This window comes from Dipodomys spectabilis, unplaced genomic scaffold (assembly GCF_019054845.1).
Source record: "Dipodomys spectabilis isolate Male_0828 unplaced genomic scaffold, ASM1905484v1 ptg000173l, whole genome shotgun sequence".
NCBI lineage: Eukaryota > Metazoa > Chordata > Mammalia > Rodentia > Heteromyidae > Dipodomys > Dipodomys spectabilis.
In genome coordinates, this window is record NW_024870850.1 from 1,516,316 (window position 1) to 1,531,562 (window position 15,247).

General features: G+C 38.0%; 1 protein-coding gene across 1 annotated transcript in view; it reads right to left on the reverse strand.

The window, feature by feature from the left end:
• Positions 1-15,247, reverse strand: part of LOC122119864 (vomeronasal type-2 receptor 116-like) — a 29,113-nt gene that overhangs the window by 7,271 nt on the left and 6,595 nt on the right. The window contains exons 4-5 of the mRNA XM_042693932.1: positions 14,497-14,724; positions 6,145-6,308 (exon numbers count right to left, since the gene is read on the reverse strand). Of these exons, the coding sequence (XP_042549866.1) occupies positions 6,145-6,308; positions 14,497-14,724 (392 nt within the window). The remainder of the gene's footprint in view (positions 1-6,144; positions 6,309-14,496; positions 14,725-15,247) is intronic.

A 15,247-nucleotide genomic window follows, 5' to 3' on the forward strand; every position in this document is an offset into this window, starting at 1 on the left:
ATTCTAAAGAAATTAATGTAATGAAATCAACTGGGATTGTTTAAACACAAACAATGAAGTCACATTGGAAATACTAATGAAAGGATTAACCTGCTCAATATATACTGTTGATATATGTGAAATGATCAGAATGAAAACCTATCATGTTTGTGAAGTCTTCTAAATGAAGAAAATAGTGAGCTTGAAGAAAATATAACTGAACAAGTACATTTGGAGGAATACGCATAAGTAAGAATGAAGAAGAATGAAGTTTTGTGAAAAAGGATTTGTTAAAAGTTGACGACAGTAATTTTAAAAAAGCAAAAGTAGATAAAAGTACAAAGCAACAGGCCTAAAGATGAAAGATAATCAAATTTTTGACTATGACATCTACACCAATCTGTCTTATGATCAAGCTCTCACAAGTGAAATGCATATAAAGATTCTTTAGACTAGACTAGAAATTGGACCAACACATAGCTGTACCTCTGTTTCCCTAACTGCTACCATCTAATATTTGATAACGTGCCAAAAACAGAGCTTGGAAGATAGATAACCTTTACCCAAATAGTGGTGGCAAAATTGGGTATTTACATGCAGAAATCTGAAGCTAGACACCCATAGAACACCTTGCACCGGACTCATCTCTAGGATCAAAGACCTCAATGTAAGGTAAGATACTGTGCAAATATTACAGGTAGGGGTAAGGGAAATGCTAAGCTATCTATGAATGGGGCTAATTTTTGTATACAATGATCCAGAATGACAACAAATCAAAGAAATTCTGTATAAATGGGATTGTATCAAAGTGAACAGTTTTTGCATAGCAAGGGACATGGCTAACAAGATAAAGAGCCCACAAAATGGGAAAAAATTTCATTCATATTAAAAAAGGCCTCATACTTGAATTATATAGAGAGCTTAAAAAATTACCCCACTCCAAAGAAATGAACTTCAAGTAAAGGAAATAGAAGGCATTTTTATTTGACATGGTTTCTGTCTCTTGTTCGCTTTACCTTTTCTCTTGTTTGATTTTGGGAAAGTATGGGAGGGCTCATAAAGATGGAACAAAGATGAACAAGTACAACAGTGATACTCACTAGACACTATGTGGAAAATGAACTGGCCATTTGTGAGTGAGCACAGGATGGAAAACCTGGGAGAGAGGGATGGAAAGAGAGAAATACCTCAAAAAGAATCATCCTCATTACCCATCACAAACTCATGTAACCATAACCTTCTTGTATATCAAAATTACCTTGCTCATATAACTGTAATGTCTCTGTACAGTATATCTACAATAAAAATATATATTAAAAATAAAAAATAAAACCAGTGTATATAATAAAATAAATGAACAGACCAATCACAAACAATGAGATTGAATTGTTATTAAAAACCCTCCCTTGCTAGGCGCTGGTGGCTCATGCCTGTAATCCTAGCTACACAGGAGGCTGAGATCTGAGAATCACGGTTCATAGCCAGCCCAGGCAGAAAAGCCCGTGAAACTCTTCTCTCCAATAAATTGCCAGAAAAACAGAAGTGGTGCTGTAGCTTAAGTGCTAGAGCACTATCCTTGAGCTGAATAGCTGAAGGACAGCAATGAGTCCCAAAGTAGACTCATGACTGACAAAAACAAAAAACAAAAACCTCCCTTCCTGAAAAAGCCCAGGAGTTGATGTCTTACAGCCTAATTCCGTAAGCAGAATTATTAATTATTCTCAAACTCTTCAATGAAATAGAAAGTGAGAGAACATTATTCATTCTACAAAGCAAGCACTCTACTTATCCTGAAACCAGATAAGGACACAATGAGAAAAGGGAACTTCAGATCTATCTCCTTGATGAACATTGATGCACAGTTCTCAACAAAATATTTGTAAGTAGAATCCAAACACTAATGAGAAAATTCATATGTTATGAACAAACTGGATTTTTTTTGCAAGGATGCAAATCTGGTTTAACATTTGTAAGTCAGTTAACATATTACAACACATCAACAGAAGCGAGTGCAAGAACCACATGATCATCTTGATCAATGCATTAAAAAGCCTTTGGTAAGATCCAACATTTCTTTGTGATAAAAACTCTGGAGAAGCTAGGAATACTTGGAACATTCCTCAATATAATAAAGGCTCTATATGATAAATCTACACCCAGTATTATGGTCATTGGTGAACAAGTAAAGCGATTTTCCCTAAAAATAGGAACAAGACAAGGAATTTCATTCTCTCCATTCCTCTTCAACATAGTATTGGATTTCCCAGCAATAGCAGTAAGCAAGAGAAAAACATTTAGAGGAACCAAATAGGGAAGCAAGAAGTAAAACCATCCCTTTTTGAAGATGACATTATACTTATAGCCAGGTGTCACTGGCTCATGCCTGTAAGCCTAGCTACTCGGGAGGCTGAGATCTGAGGATAACAGTTCAAAGCCAGCCCAGGCCAGAAAGTCTGTGAGACTCTTTTTTTTTCAGGATTGCAAATTAGTTTATTTTATTTTTTATTGTGAAAATACTATGCAGAGAGTTTACAATTACATGGGCAAGATAATGAGTGCATTTCTTATCAAGCATTTTAGCCTCCTCCTTTGTTTCCCCTTCCCATCCCTTCTCATCCTCCCCCCGCCCCTCCACCCAATCCTCCCCGCTCCCCCCCCACCAAAGTTCGTTTTCGACATAACGATTTGTACATTTCATTGTTGCAATGGGTCCACCTATATCCCTATTTAGACGATTTGTTTTTCTCCTTCCCCTCCACAAATTATACCGACATCAAATACAGTGAAAAGAGGGGTTATCTCCAATAAACCACCAGAAAACTGGAAGTGGTGCTGTGGCTCAAGAGGGCTGAAGGACAGCATCCAGGCCTAGAGTTCAAACCGGATGACAGACCACATAAATAAATAAATAAATAAAAGGTACAGATGCAAATCAGTAAACAAAAAATGTTAAACGATTTTTGCAATCAGGTCACCCAATAGTTACCCATCAACCCAGATAGAAATTGTAGTTTTGGTGATGGTATATAAAAATGAAAGATTGGAGATTCCTCAAGAAATTAAAATGACCTCTACTGGTAGCTTGTGCCTGTAATGCTAACTTAACAGGAGATGAGAGCTAAGGATCCTGAGGCAAAGCCTTCTAGCCAAAAAGCTAGAAATGGATATGAAGCTCAAGTGGTAGACTGTCATCTTTCAGAGAAAAAGCCAACCAAGAATGCAAAGCAAGCCAATCACCAGTGGCTCAATTGTAGCTACCTCAGAAAGGTGAAAATGACATAAGAAATGAGAGATATTGGAGAGAAAAAAAGATGTGTGACAAGATATAAAATGTGTTCATAAAAGGGTGTTTGAATATAATCAAAGTATACAACCTGCTGTATGGAACTATAATATGAACCAGGAACTTGGCACAAGATTTTGGGCATTTACCCGAATGATCACAAACAAGACCATACTAAAGCTACCAGCACAAGTATTTTTATTGCAGCATTATTTACCATAGCTAAGATATGGAACCAACCCAGATATCCCTCAGTAGATGAATGGATCAAGAAAATGTGGTATAATACACAATGGAATTCTATGCCTCCATCAGAAAGAATGACACTGCCCCATTTGTTAGGAAATGGAAAGACTTGGAAAAAATATATTAAGTGAAGTAAGCCAGGCCCAAAGAAACATAGGTCCCATGGTTTCCTTTATTTGCAATAACTAGTATATGTCTGAGAAAGCAGAAATGGTCAGATAAGTTGATGTTAGGTGAAATGAACTCCAAGATAAGAACTCAAATTGTTTTTCTTTCTTGCTATTGTTTCTAACATATTTATAAGATGATTTATAAGATGATTTTTTTTGTTGCTTTGTATGTTACTCCCCCACGGTATAACTCTGTTTTCACTGTATTTGATGTTGCCATAATGTGTGGAGGGGAAGGGAAAAAACAAATTTTAAATAGCGATATAGGCTGACCCAGTGTAAAATGAGATATACATGATGTTATGTCGAAAAACGAACTTTACGACTTTGGCACTGGGAGGTGCAGGAGGTGGGGATGGGGAGGGGAGATGGGAAGGGATGGTAAGGGGAAACAAAGGAGGAGGCAACAATGCTTGATAAGAAATGGACTCATTACCTTGCTCATGTAATTGTAACCCCTCTGTACAGTATTTTCATCATAAAAAATAAAAAAATAAAAAAGAATATAGTGTATAAAAATTGGTAAACATCACCATTACATCAGTGAGAGTAACTTGAGTCAAATCTCTCAGTTACTCATGTGGAATTGTGATGCTCTATTTATCTGCAAGAAAAGCTTGGTGGATAAATATTGCTATATGTAGTCAATAGCATACATAAAATGTTACTAACCCAGACCAGACTTTACATCTGTTGATAGTAAAGAAACATTGATTAGCTGAAACATAAGTACTCAATATGCCTATATTAGCACAGTATCTAAATACTCAAATATATTTAGGGAAATTAAGGGAATGAAAATCAGCTGAACTTGGGTAAATAGTGGGGAATACTAATAATAAGATAAAGCAGGCTGTACTCTCATTATTTTGTTTTGTTTTGTTTTTTCGATCATGGGACTTAAACTATGGTCCTGGGAGCTGTCCCTGAGCTCTTTAGTTCAAGGCTAGTGCTCTACCACTTGAGCCCCAGAGCCACTTCCGGTTTTCTGGTGGTCATTGTAGATGAAAGTCTTACAGACTTTCCTGCCCAGGCTGGCTTGGAACTGTGATCCTCAGGCCTCAAAGAGCAGCTAGGATTACAGGCATTAGCCACTAGGCCAGCTGCCTGTAGTCTGAAGTACTCAGGAGGCTGAGATCTGAGGATCGTGTTTTGAAGCCAGTTGGGCAGGGATGTCTGTGAGACTCTTATCTCCATTCAACCTTCCAAAAATGCCAGAAGTGGAGCTGTGGCTCAAGTGCTACAGCACTTGCTTTATGCAAAATTGTTCAGGGATAATGCTCAGGCCCTGAGTTCCCAGGGCCAGCACAAAACTAAGAAAGATAAACACACCAGAGACATATAAGATAAGGCCATATATCTTGTAGAGAACAGAAGAGAGTAACTGCTATCCTGGGATCAATGCTCTCAATTGTGGGTAGCTATCTCAGGGTCTTCTTATCACACCAGTCCTTATAAACAAGTGCAAATGATAGACACAATGACATTTTCTCTTGCAATAGGAATTGACAGTTTGCTAGAATTTCTTGAAGTTCTGTAAGTCATTTTTCTTTTCTTTACTTTTTTCCCATACCACCTTTTATTAGTGAGGCTCATTGTGTCAAGAACATGCATGAACACAAGTAAAATAGAACTCACCTTGGGTACACAAAAGTGTGGACACTTAGGCACACTAAGTGATCTTACAATGCTAACCTGCCTGGTAAGTCATAGGTGGTGCAGCATAACTGACATAAAATAATGACACAAGGCTTAGTTTGAAACAGTAACTACTTCTCTACAGTAAAAATGTGTGTGTATGTGTGTGTGACAGTCCATGGGCATAAAATCAGTTCCTGGACAGTGTCCTTAAGCTTTTTTGCTCCAGGCTAACATTCTGTCACTTGAGCCACAGATTCACTTCTGGCTTTTGGCTGGTTAATTGGTGATAAAAGTCTCACAGATGTTCCTGCCTGGCCTGGCTTCAAATACTGATCCTCAGATATCAGCAGCTTGAGTAGTTAACAAGCATGAGCCACCAGGCTACAATAAATTTTATCCATGTTCTCAAAATACAGGTGTTACAAAAGAAAATTTCTCACCCTACTGACGTAGGCAGGAAGAAAATGTGGTTGCAGACTTTTAGGACAGATCTCATACCAGTGATTCTGGGTGATATCACTTCATTTTCTTAAATGACATCTGAAATGGAGCAGATACAGCATGGTGGTGTAAAATGAAGAATTTACTGATATGTAAGGGAGAAGCTACATGGAAGGAAATAGAGTCCTCTCCTACTTGCAGGCATAAAATCACTCAGCAGAAGATGTAAGTCAAAATAATGAAACTGCAGTGCTCCTGGTACAATAGGGTTGGAGGTCAGTGTAGAGGGACAGAGAACATTGATGTGTGCACCCAGAGTTTCCTTAGCCTTTGCCCATCCTCAGAATAAGACAGTAATTGGGAATAAAATGGTAAGTTACCTACCGTGTGTTCTCTTCTGGTCTGGAAGCATAGTTATTATTGTGATCTATTCCCAAACTGTTCAGAGGGAAAAAACCAGCAATCATCACATCTCCATCCATGTGTGCTTGGTGTTTCATAGTAGAGAAGCAGCTAGTGCCAGCCAAGGACCTGACCAGGAGAGGAAACTGGAGAAGAAGGAATGTGAAAGTCAAAAGATACATCCCTGAAGCATCTCCCAACTACAATTCTGGCAGGAAGTGAAGCCCACATATTACGCCTGTATATTCATGTATCTTTTTATATATGCATGTGTGCCTTTTATATTGACAGAGATTTACCGTATAGCTCTCCTTTCATCAAATCCTCTTGTGAGTCTCCAGAAGTAATGTGTATAAGTATTCCCTGGGGTCTACATCTGTGGCCTTCATTCAGAAGAAAAACATGAGCTGGAAAACATGTTTGTCCATTTGCATTCTTCACCCCAGGAGGTATGATTTCATCCAAGACCACAGATACTGAGGCCCCAGAGATGGAGTTATCTAGGATGTATTTTATACATCATCTGTGTCAAGAAACTGTATGAAAGCCATTTGGGATGATGCAACTGGATTGTCTCAGAAGACACCAGGTCTTATGTATGGTGAAATGTCCACAAAAAGTCTATGCCTGTGAGATGTCAACTAAAGTTTTGAGAGCATCACACCCAAAGGGTCGATTCCCACACACAATGTAAACACCAACCATAGAATCTTAGTGCTTGATAACAGCAGCTTTCAACATGAATTCCATGCGAAGAGGCCTCCAGAATTTCAGCTGTTTTCTATTTCCTGAGGAAGCAGTATTTTGGAACCTACCAATTACATGTGAATAACTCAGAGTCAATATGCTGAAACTGAGTTCTACTTTTACATTCTCAAATTTTACTTTCAAATAGGTAATTATTTTAATCCATGCAAGCATAGATGAAGACATTTTCATGCTGCACTGGGTTGAGAACATGGTGTAGTAGAGGAAATTCTTCTATATCACAAACCTAAATCACTATCAAACCAATTCTATGTTTTCAAGTTGTTAACATATGTTAGACTCAAATTTCCATGCAGAGGCTTCAGCAGCCTGGAGAACAGAGCTACTTCAGGGCAGTGGACATACTCTACACAAGGCTGTATTGCTGGATGTGTATTATGTTACACTTGTTCACAATCATGCACTAGGTATCAGAAAATATACATCACATATGTATTTTAAAAATGCAGGTAGATGGAAGCATAGAATTCTGTTCTCTCTCTCTCTCTCTCTCTCTCTCTCTCTCTCTCTGTATATATATATATATATATATGTACACTTTTTCTCGATCCATTCATGTACTGAGGGGGCATCTGGGTTGGTTCCATATTTTAGCTATGGTAAATAATGCGCAATAAACATAGTGTGCTGGGAGATTTAGTATGGTCTTGTTTGTGATCATTCGGGTAAATGCCCAAAAATGGGATTGCTGGGCCATAGGGGAGCTCTATGTGGAGTCTTTTGAGGAATCTACATACTGCTTTCAAGTGATTGAACAAGTTTACACTCCCACCAAAAATACAGTAGGGCTCCCTTTTGGCAACATCTCCAGAATCTGTTGTTATTACATTTCTTTTTATTTTTTTCGAGTAAGGGGTAGGTTTATTCATCGTTCCGGCTGGCACCAGGCTGTCTTGGTCCTCCAAGTGGTGGGGAAAGACCTGGGAAAGAGAGCTGGAAGAGCTGGGAAAGAGACAGAGCTGGGAAAGAGAGAGAAAAGGGCTAGAAAAGAGAAAAGCGCTAGAAAAGAGGGCATCTGGGCCTGGGCTAGGCATTATGTAGGGTATGGGTGGAGAAAGGTGTGGCCTCATCAAATTCAGATGTGACCTCAGAGGATGCAGATGTGACCTCTTCCAGGTGTGCCAGTTGCCTAGGTAATGCAGGTACTGGGTGGAGACTTTGCTGTGAGGAGGGTGGAGTCTGCTGGCCATCCAGGAGCGGACCTTACATTCCAGCCTTTTAATAATCATGAAATAGGGCGTGGATTCTCTCTGGCTACTTCCTGCTGACAAGGGGCATTGACATTAGGGGTAAAAGGCTGGAATTTGGTTCCCTTCCAGAGAAGGCAGCCTGCAGCAGCTGTCCCTTGGTGGCGTGAGTCCTTAGATGAAGTCTGGAGAAGTCTCATGAGGCATTGAGGGGCTGGAAAAAAATACTAGAGAGCAAATAAATGGCAAGAGGAAGGACTTGGGGCTGAAAAATGTTGGTAGAAATGTCTCTAGCTACTTCTGACATCTGGTGACTAGGTAGAGGAGAAGCCAAGTGACAAAGGCAAGAATATAAATTCCTGTTGTTAATAGGTAGACAGGTATAGACATTGGATGGGCAGGCTTCTTACTTCTATTGACCTTCCAGCTCTGGTTAATTTTGAAAGGGCAGGCACAAAGTAGCTGATGTGATATCATCTCTTACTCCTCTCCATGGTCCCTTGTTCCACAGACTGGCTGAGTCTAGGTGCTCATTGCTGGGATGGCTTGTCCCAGTTGGTATTCAAGGTTTGAACTCAAGGCCTGGGCACTGTCCCTGAGCACTTCTGCTCAAGGCCAGCACTGAACCACTTTGAGTTACAGCACCACTTGCAGTGTTTGCTGGTGCGAGATAAGAGTCTTGAACCATGCTTCCAGCCTGGCTCTTTGCAGGTTAGTTGGGAGATTATTTACCATAGCTAAGATATGGAAGCAACCCTGATGCCCCTCAGTAGATGAATGGATCCAGAAAATGTGGTGTATATGCACAATGGAATTCTATGCCTCCAGCAGAAAGAATGACATTGCCCCATTTGTTAGGAAATAGAAAGGCTTGGAAAAAATTATGTTAAGTGAAGTAAGCCAAGCCCAAAGAAATATTAGTCCCATGGTTTCCCTTATTTGCAATATCTAGTATATGTATGAGTCAAGTAGAAAAGGTCAGATAATGTGATGTTAGGAAAATGAACCCTTAGATGTGTATTTAAATGTTCTTTTTTCTTTCATGCATTTGTTTCTAATGCATTTATAAGATTATTTCTTTGTTGCTTTGTATGTCCCTCCCACACAGTATAACTCCTGCTTTCACTGTATTTGATGTCGGTATAATTTGTGGAGGGGAAGGGGAAAAACAAGTAGCTTAAATAATGATACAGTTGGGCCTGTTGCAACAATGAGAAGTACAAGTTGTCATGTCGAAAACGAGCTTTAAAACTTTGGTGGGGGCGAGGGTGTGTGTGAGGATTGGGTGGGAGGCGGGGGGGGGGGGGGGGGGGGGAGGGTGAGACGGGATGTGAAGGGTAAACAAAGGAGGAGGCTGCAATGCTTGATAAGAAATGTACTCATTATCTTGTCCATGTAATTGTTACCCCTCCATACAGTATGTTCATAATAAAAAATTATAAAAATTTTGGTTTCAAAAAATTCATATGGAACAAAAAAAAGACCCCGAATAGCTACTTCTTAAAAACTATAATACTTGACCCCGATTAGCTGGCACTGACAGATTCTCATGTAAATCACTCCTTTAGTTTCTTTAAACATTGCCTGAATGTGGACTTTATATATAGATAATCCCTGATTGCTCTGTAAAATTATAAATAATCAGCCATTGCAAAAAAATTTTTTTTTTTGTTTCAGATATGTCCAATTTGTTGACGTAGGAATTCAGAGCTATAAACTTGCCTCTGAGTACTGCCTTTGCTGTGTCCCAGGGGAGCTGGTATTTTGTGTGTTAATTTTTGTTGAATGTCATGAACATTTGAATTTCATTTTTAATCTCTTCCATGACTCACTCGTGTGTGTTGTTCAGTCTCCATGTGTTACAGGACTTTCTTTGATGGCTTTTGGTATTGAGTTCTACTTTTATTCCCTTGTGGTCTGAGAGAATGGAACTATAACTTCAATGATTCTGAATTTGGACAAGTTTGATTTGTGACTTAAAATGTGGTCTATTTTGGAAGTTCCATGTGCTGTTGAGAAAATCTGTATTCTAATGCTGCTGGGTGTTATATTCGGCAGTTTCTCTGTTGAGTTTTTGCCGATTTGATCTATCTAGTGGGGATAGTGGTGTGTTAGTGTCCCCAACAATTAATGTCTTTGGATCTATGTGAACTTTGAGAGAAAGTAGAGTTTCTTGGATAACGTTGGGTGCTCTGTTGTTTGATGAATAGGTATTTAGATTTGTAATATCCTCCTGGAGGAGAGATCCCTTAATTAGTATGTAGCTACCTTCTTTATCTCTTCTCACTAATTTTAATTTTGTCTATTTTATCTGATATTACGATTGCAACTTCCGCCTGTTTATGGAGACCATTTGCATGGTAGATTTTGCAGCCTTTCATTTTCAAAATGTGTTGTTTTTTTTTTTTTTGATGGGCAAGGTGTGATTCCTGAAGGCAGAAGATAAAAGGGTCTTGCTTTTTAATCCAACTAGACAATCTATGTCCCTTAATTGGAGAGTTAAATCCATTAATGTTGAGAGTTAGGATTGAGAGGTGTTTGGTATTTCCTGCCTTGTTACACACCTTCTTGGGTGCTGTGACAACTGAGTTCTTCCTATGGTTCTTGGATTCTCAGTTTGGGTGCTGTTTCTTGGCCTTTGTTGTGGTCTTGTTGGTGTTCTATGTGTAGGACATCTTTAAGTAACTTTTGTAGGGCTGGTTTGGTGGAGATATATTGTTTCAGTTTTTCTTTGCCATGGAATGCTTTTATTTGACCTCCGGTTATGAAACAGAATTTAGCTGGGTACAGTATTCTTGGTTGATAGTTGTTTGTTTTTAGGCATGGCATACACCATTCCAGGCTCTTCTTGCTTTAATTGTCTCTGCTGAGAAATCTGAGGTGATTCTAATTGGTTTCTCCTTGACAGCTTTAAGGATCTTTTCCTTGGTCTGAATTGATCCTGTGCAGATTATAATGTGATGGTGGGATGTCCTGTTCTGGTCTGGTCTATTTGGGGTTCTAAAAGCTTCTTGTATCTGAATAGGCCTTTCTTTTTGCATGTTTGGGAAATTCTCTGCTAGGATCCTGTTAAACAAATTTCCTAGACCATTTACTTCCCTTTCTAGGTGTTCCTGTATACCCATTATCATCAGATTAGGCCTCCTGATGGTGTCTTCCAACTATTGAATAGATCTATCATATTTCTTGGATTTGTCTTGGATAGTTGTATGTTCTTTCTCTATAATAGCTAGGCTGTCTTCAATCTCTGAGATTCGTTCTTCTGCATTGTCTAACCTACTGTCAGGACTTTCTACTTTGTTTTTTATTCTTTTCCTTCTAATTGGTCGGCTCTGGTATCTTCAAATTCTTTGTTGGAGCTTTGTTTTAGATCTTGTATGAACTTCTTTACTTCCTTAATTTGGTATTCAGTGTTCATTCTCAAATCACTTAGTTGATTGGTTATGGTTTCCTTGGACTCCCATTCCTTCTGTTGGGCTCCATTCAGCATTCCCTTTGTGGTCTCCCTGAATTCTTTCAGCTGTCTGTTTATTGATTCAATGAATGCCTCTATTGGTCTTCTCATCCCACTCTCACAATTACTGTATTACTCTTTGATTAGCTTTCTCATGTTCACGCAATTCCTGTCTTTCCCTTTGACTGTTCTCAACCTGCTCACGCAATTCCTGTATCAATCTTTGACTAGCTTCCTCATACGCATGAGATTCCTGTATTAATTTTTGGTTTGCCTCCTCCCTTTTCCTATCATGCTCACACTGAGTCCTTTCCAGGTTTTCAATGTCTTCATTCACCATGTTTACCAGTAGTGTTTGTAGAGCCTTTTGGGAACTCTCTTCTGGATTATTCATTAACTGTTGTCGCCTTATTACTATGAGTGGGAGTTCAGATACCTGCACTTGTCATTTTTCTTGTGTTTTTCTGGCTTGTTCTGCCCATTTGGTATGAAATTAACTCCAATTTTGTGCTAAAATATGATTTTAAGACAAGCATCAACCAAAGTCTTGTAGTTGCACAGTCAAAATGGCTGCAGATACAATCTAGTTCAACAAATACAATCTATTCAACATCAAAGAACTATGGATTAATGGGCTAAGAACAGCAAAGAAGAATTTGGCAAACCAGAAATTATTAGATTTAGGAAGAAATGTGGGGAAAAATAGGATTAGTGGAATGTAGAGAGGTAAAAGGAGAGGGAATTTAACCAAGACCTAATCTCAGAGAGGGAAATGGATTGGACAGAATGATAGGAGAGTGATGTAAAACAAAAGAAAAACCAAAATTTAAATGTAACAAGTGAAACACTTAAAAATTATGTAAGTTTAAAGAAATGATTTTGACAGAAGAAAAGGATAGGATGAGAGGAGGGGAAGGAAAGGAAGGAGACATGAAAAACTAAAAAATATAAATTCTTAAAATTACTTACTTGAAAATTATATAGGTATTAAGAGATAATACTGCTATTAAAGAAGTTATTCCTAAGAGGTTGTGGATTGAGTAATAAATTTCTGGATTAAGTATGTACACAATGTGGGGTCAGGTCTAATAATTGGTGATGGGTACATATCTGAGGATGACCAGAACAGCAATTAAATCACGCCAAAAAGAAGGAAAATCATTTTTACCATACACACTAGAAAATATAAAGTAATACAAAAATTAAATTTAAAAGTCAGTCTACTTATAGTTGGAAAAATAACTTCTCTTTTGTCTGTTTGGCCTAAACTTAATTTTTTTCTTTTGTTGGTCAAGGGGCTTGAACTGTGGGCCTGGGCACTGTAGCATAGCTCTTCAGCTCAAGGGGAGAACTCTACCATTTGAGTCATAGCACCACTTCTGGTTTTCTGGTGGTTTATTGGAGATAAGAGTCTCACAGACTCTTTGAACAGTGATCCTCTGATCTCAGCCTCCTGAGTAGATAGGATTACAGGTGTGATCCATGGAACTTTTGAGAATTCATGTCATTGTATTTTGTCTCCTATTCATCTGTGACATGGGGCAAAGCAAGGAGGAGGACATAATTTTTATAAGGTTATGTGAACCCCAGGCCTAAGCTTTCAGTGGCCATGAAGAATGTCTTATTATAGACATCTTCAAAGTTTCCTCTCACAAAAGATGCCAAAGTAGCACCCATAGAAAGGAAGAAAATAAAATCTTCCACTACATAAAGTGATTCCTCAGGTATTTTATCATGGTGTAGGGAACCTACCAGAAAGATATAATTTATATTTTATGAAAATATTCTAAATCAATATTTAAAATATTTAATTTTTTGGTGCTGATCCTGGGGTTTGAACTCAATTGGCCATCCTTTTTTCTTCTTCAGAGAAGCTTCTCTTTAAGTCTTTCCCCACACCAATCTATCCCTATTTTTTACGCACATCTCTCCCTAACCCTAATAATTTCTGGTTTTCCAAATTCTTCTCTGGGGTTCGAAGTCCATTAACATATAGTTGTTTGATGTGGAATAGATGTATCTGTTGAACTAGATTGTATCTGTAGACTATTGACTGTACAAATGCAAACTTTGGTTGATGGTTGCCTTAAGATAGTGTTCTAACACAAAACTGGTGCTATCTTCATCTCACATGGGCAGAGTAAGCCGGAAAAACACAAGAAAAATGGCAAATTCGGGTATCTCAATTCCCAATCTTGATAATCAGGGGTCAGAACAGATAATGAATAATCCAGAGGAGAGTTCCCAAATAGCTCTACAAACACTACTGGCAAACATGATGAATGAGAAGTTTGACAATTTACATAGATACTTTAGTACAGTGTCTGTACTCCTGATTTCAGCAAACGTAGTTACAGTGTCATTTCATTCCTCTTTTTCTGTATCTGTAGATTCTGATATTGTTTTCATTTTTATTTGTTCCAAAAAGCAGTTATCATCTTGAATTTTGGCTTGAAAACAAACCATTTAATCGAGTATTAATCATTGAATTAAATTGAATATTTTAATTAAATTAAATTATTTATTGATGGCTGAAAAATAATTCATTTAATTTCCATGTTATGGGCATATTTTCAGTGTTTTCCTGGTTAATTTCTACTCTTACTACAGTATGGTCTGCAGGTGTACTTGATATACTTTCAAGGCTTTTTAAATCTGACTGGTTTGAACTCAAGATCTAAGCAATGGCCTTGAGTTTGCACTACTTGAGTCACAGATCTACTTCCAGATTTTTGGTGGCTAATTGGCAATAACAGTCTCATAAACTTTCCTGCTTTGGCTGACTTTTCATCATGATATTCAATTCACAGCTATCTGAGTAGCTAGGAATATAGGAATAAGTGGCTGGCACTCAGGTATAAATTTAAAGGATGATATTTCCTTATGTATTTGTCCTTAAAATTATTATGATTAGATCCAACCCACCTCTGCAGTTCCTGTGGGCCACTCTACCATATCTTCATATAAAGACAGTTGATTACCATGGAGAACATATGGAGAAAACTTTCCTATTTTCACTGTAAATTGAAGACCTTCTGGAAAATTCCAAATGTTCAGAATGTCATACTCTGGATCCAATTTCCTTTCATCATCCAAAATCACTTTATCTCCAGCAGGATTGTAAAAGTGGATGTTTTTCAGAAAAGGGTGCAGCTAAAAGAGATACTTCATCTTATGGTGAAGTACATCACATAGTTAAGACAGAAAACCTGAACTATGAAAAGCTCCAATTGCCTTTAATCTCTGATTCTGAATTCATGAATAGGAGAAGTACCTAATGAAATATCACAAATAAAATCTATGGAGGAATAAAAATAATCTTTTTGAATTCTGGTCATTTAGAAAAGGAAGGGAAGGCCTTTTCTTCCCAAGAGAAACCAATGTGCTGTAAATAGACATGAATGGGACACTTCTCAGTTGTGTAGGTACAGCTGGGCATAAGCACTATTTTTATGAAGGTCTATACTTTGAGCTTGCTAAATTTTTAATACCAAAGTTGAATGAAATGATCATTTATAAAATATATGAAAATTCTTTTCAGCAGGTCTTCCTTTGCTATTATTGAAGAAACTCCTAAGAGAAAACTGCATTTGAAGTTTTCACAACATTTGCTATGAGCATATTGAGGTTAGCTGTAATGAAATGATATCACAAGACAGTGAGTTCACACCTGTAA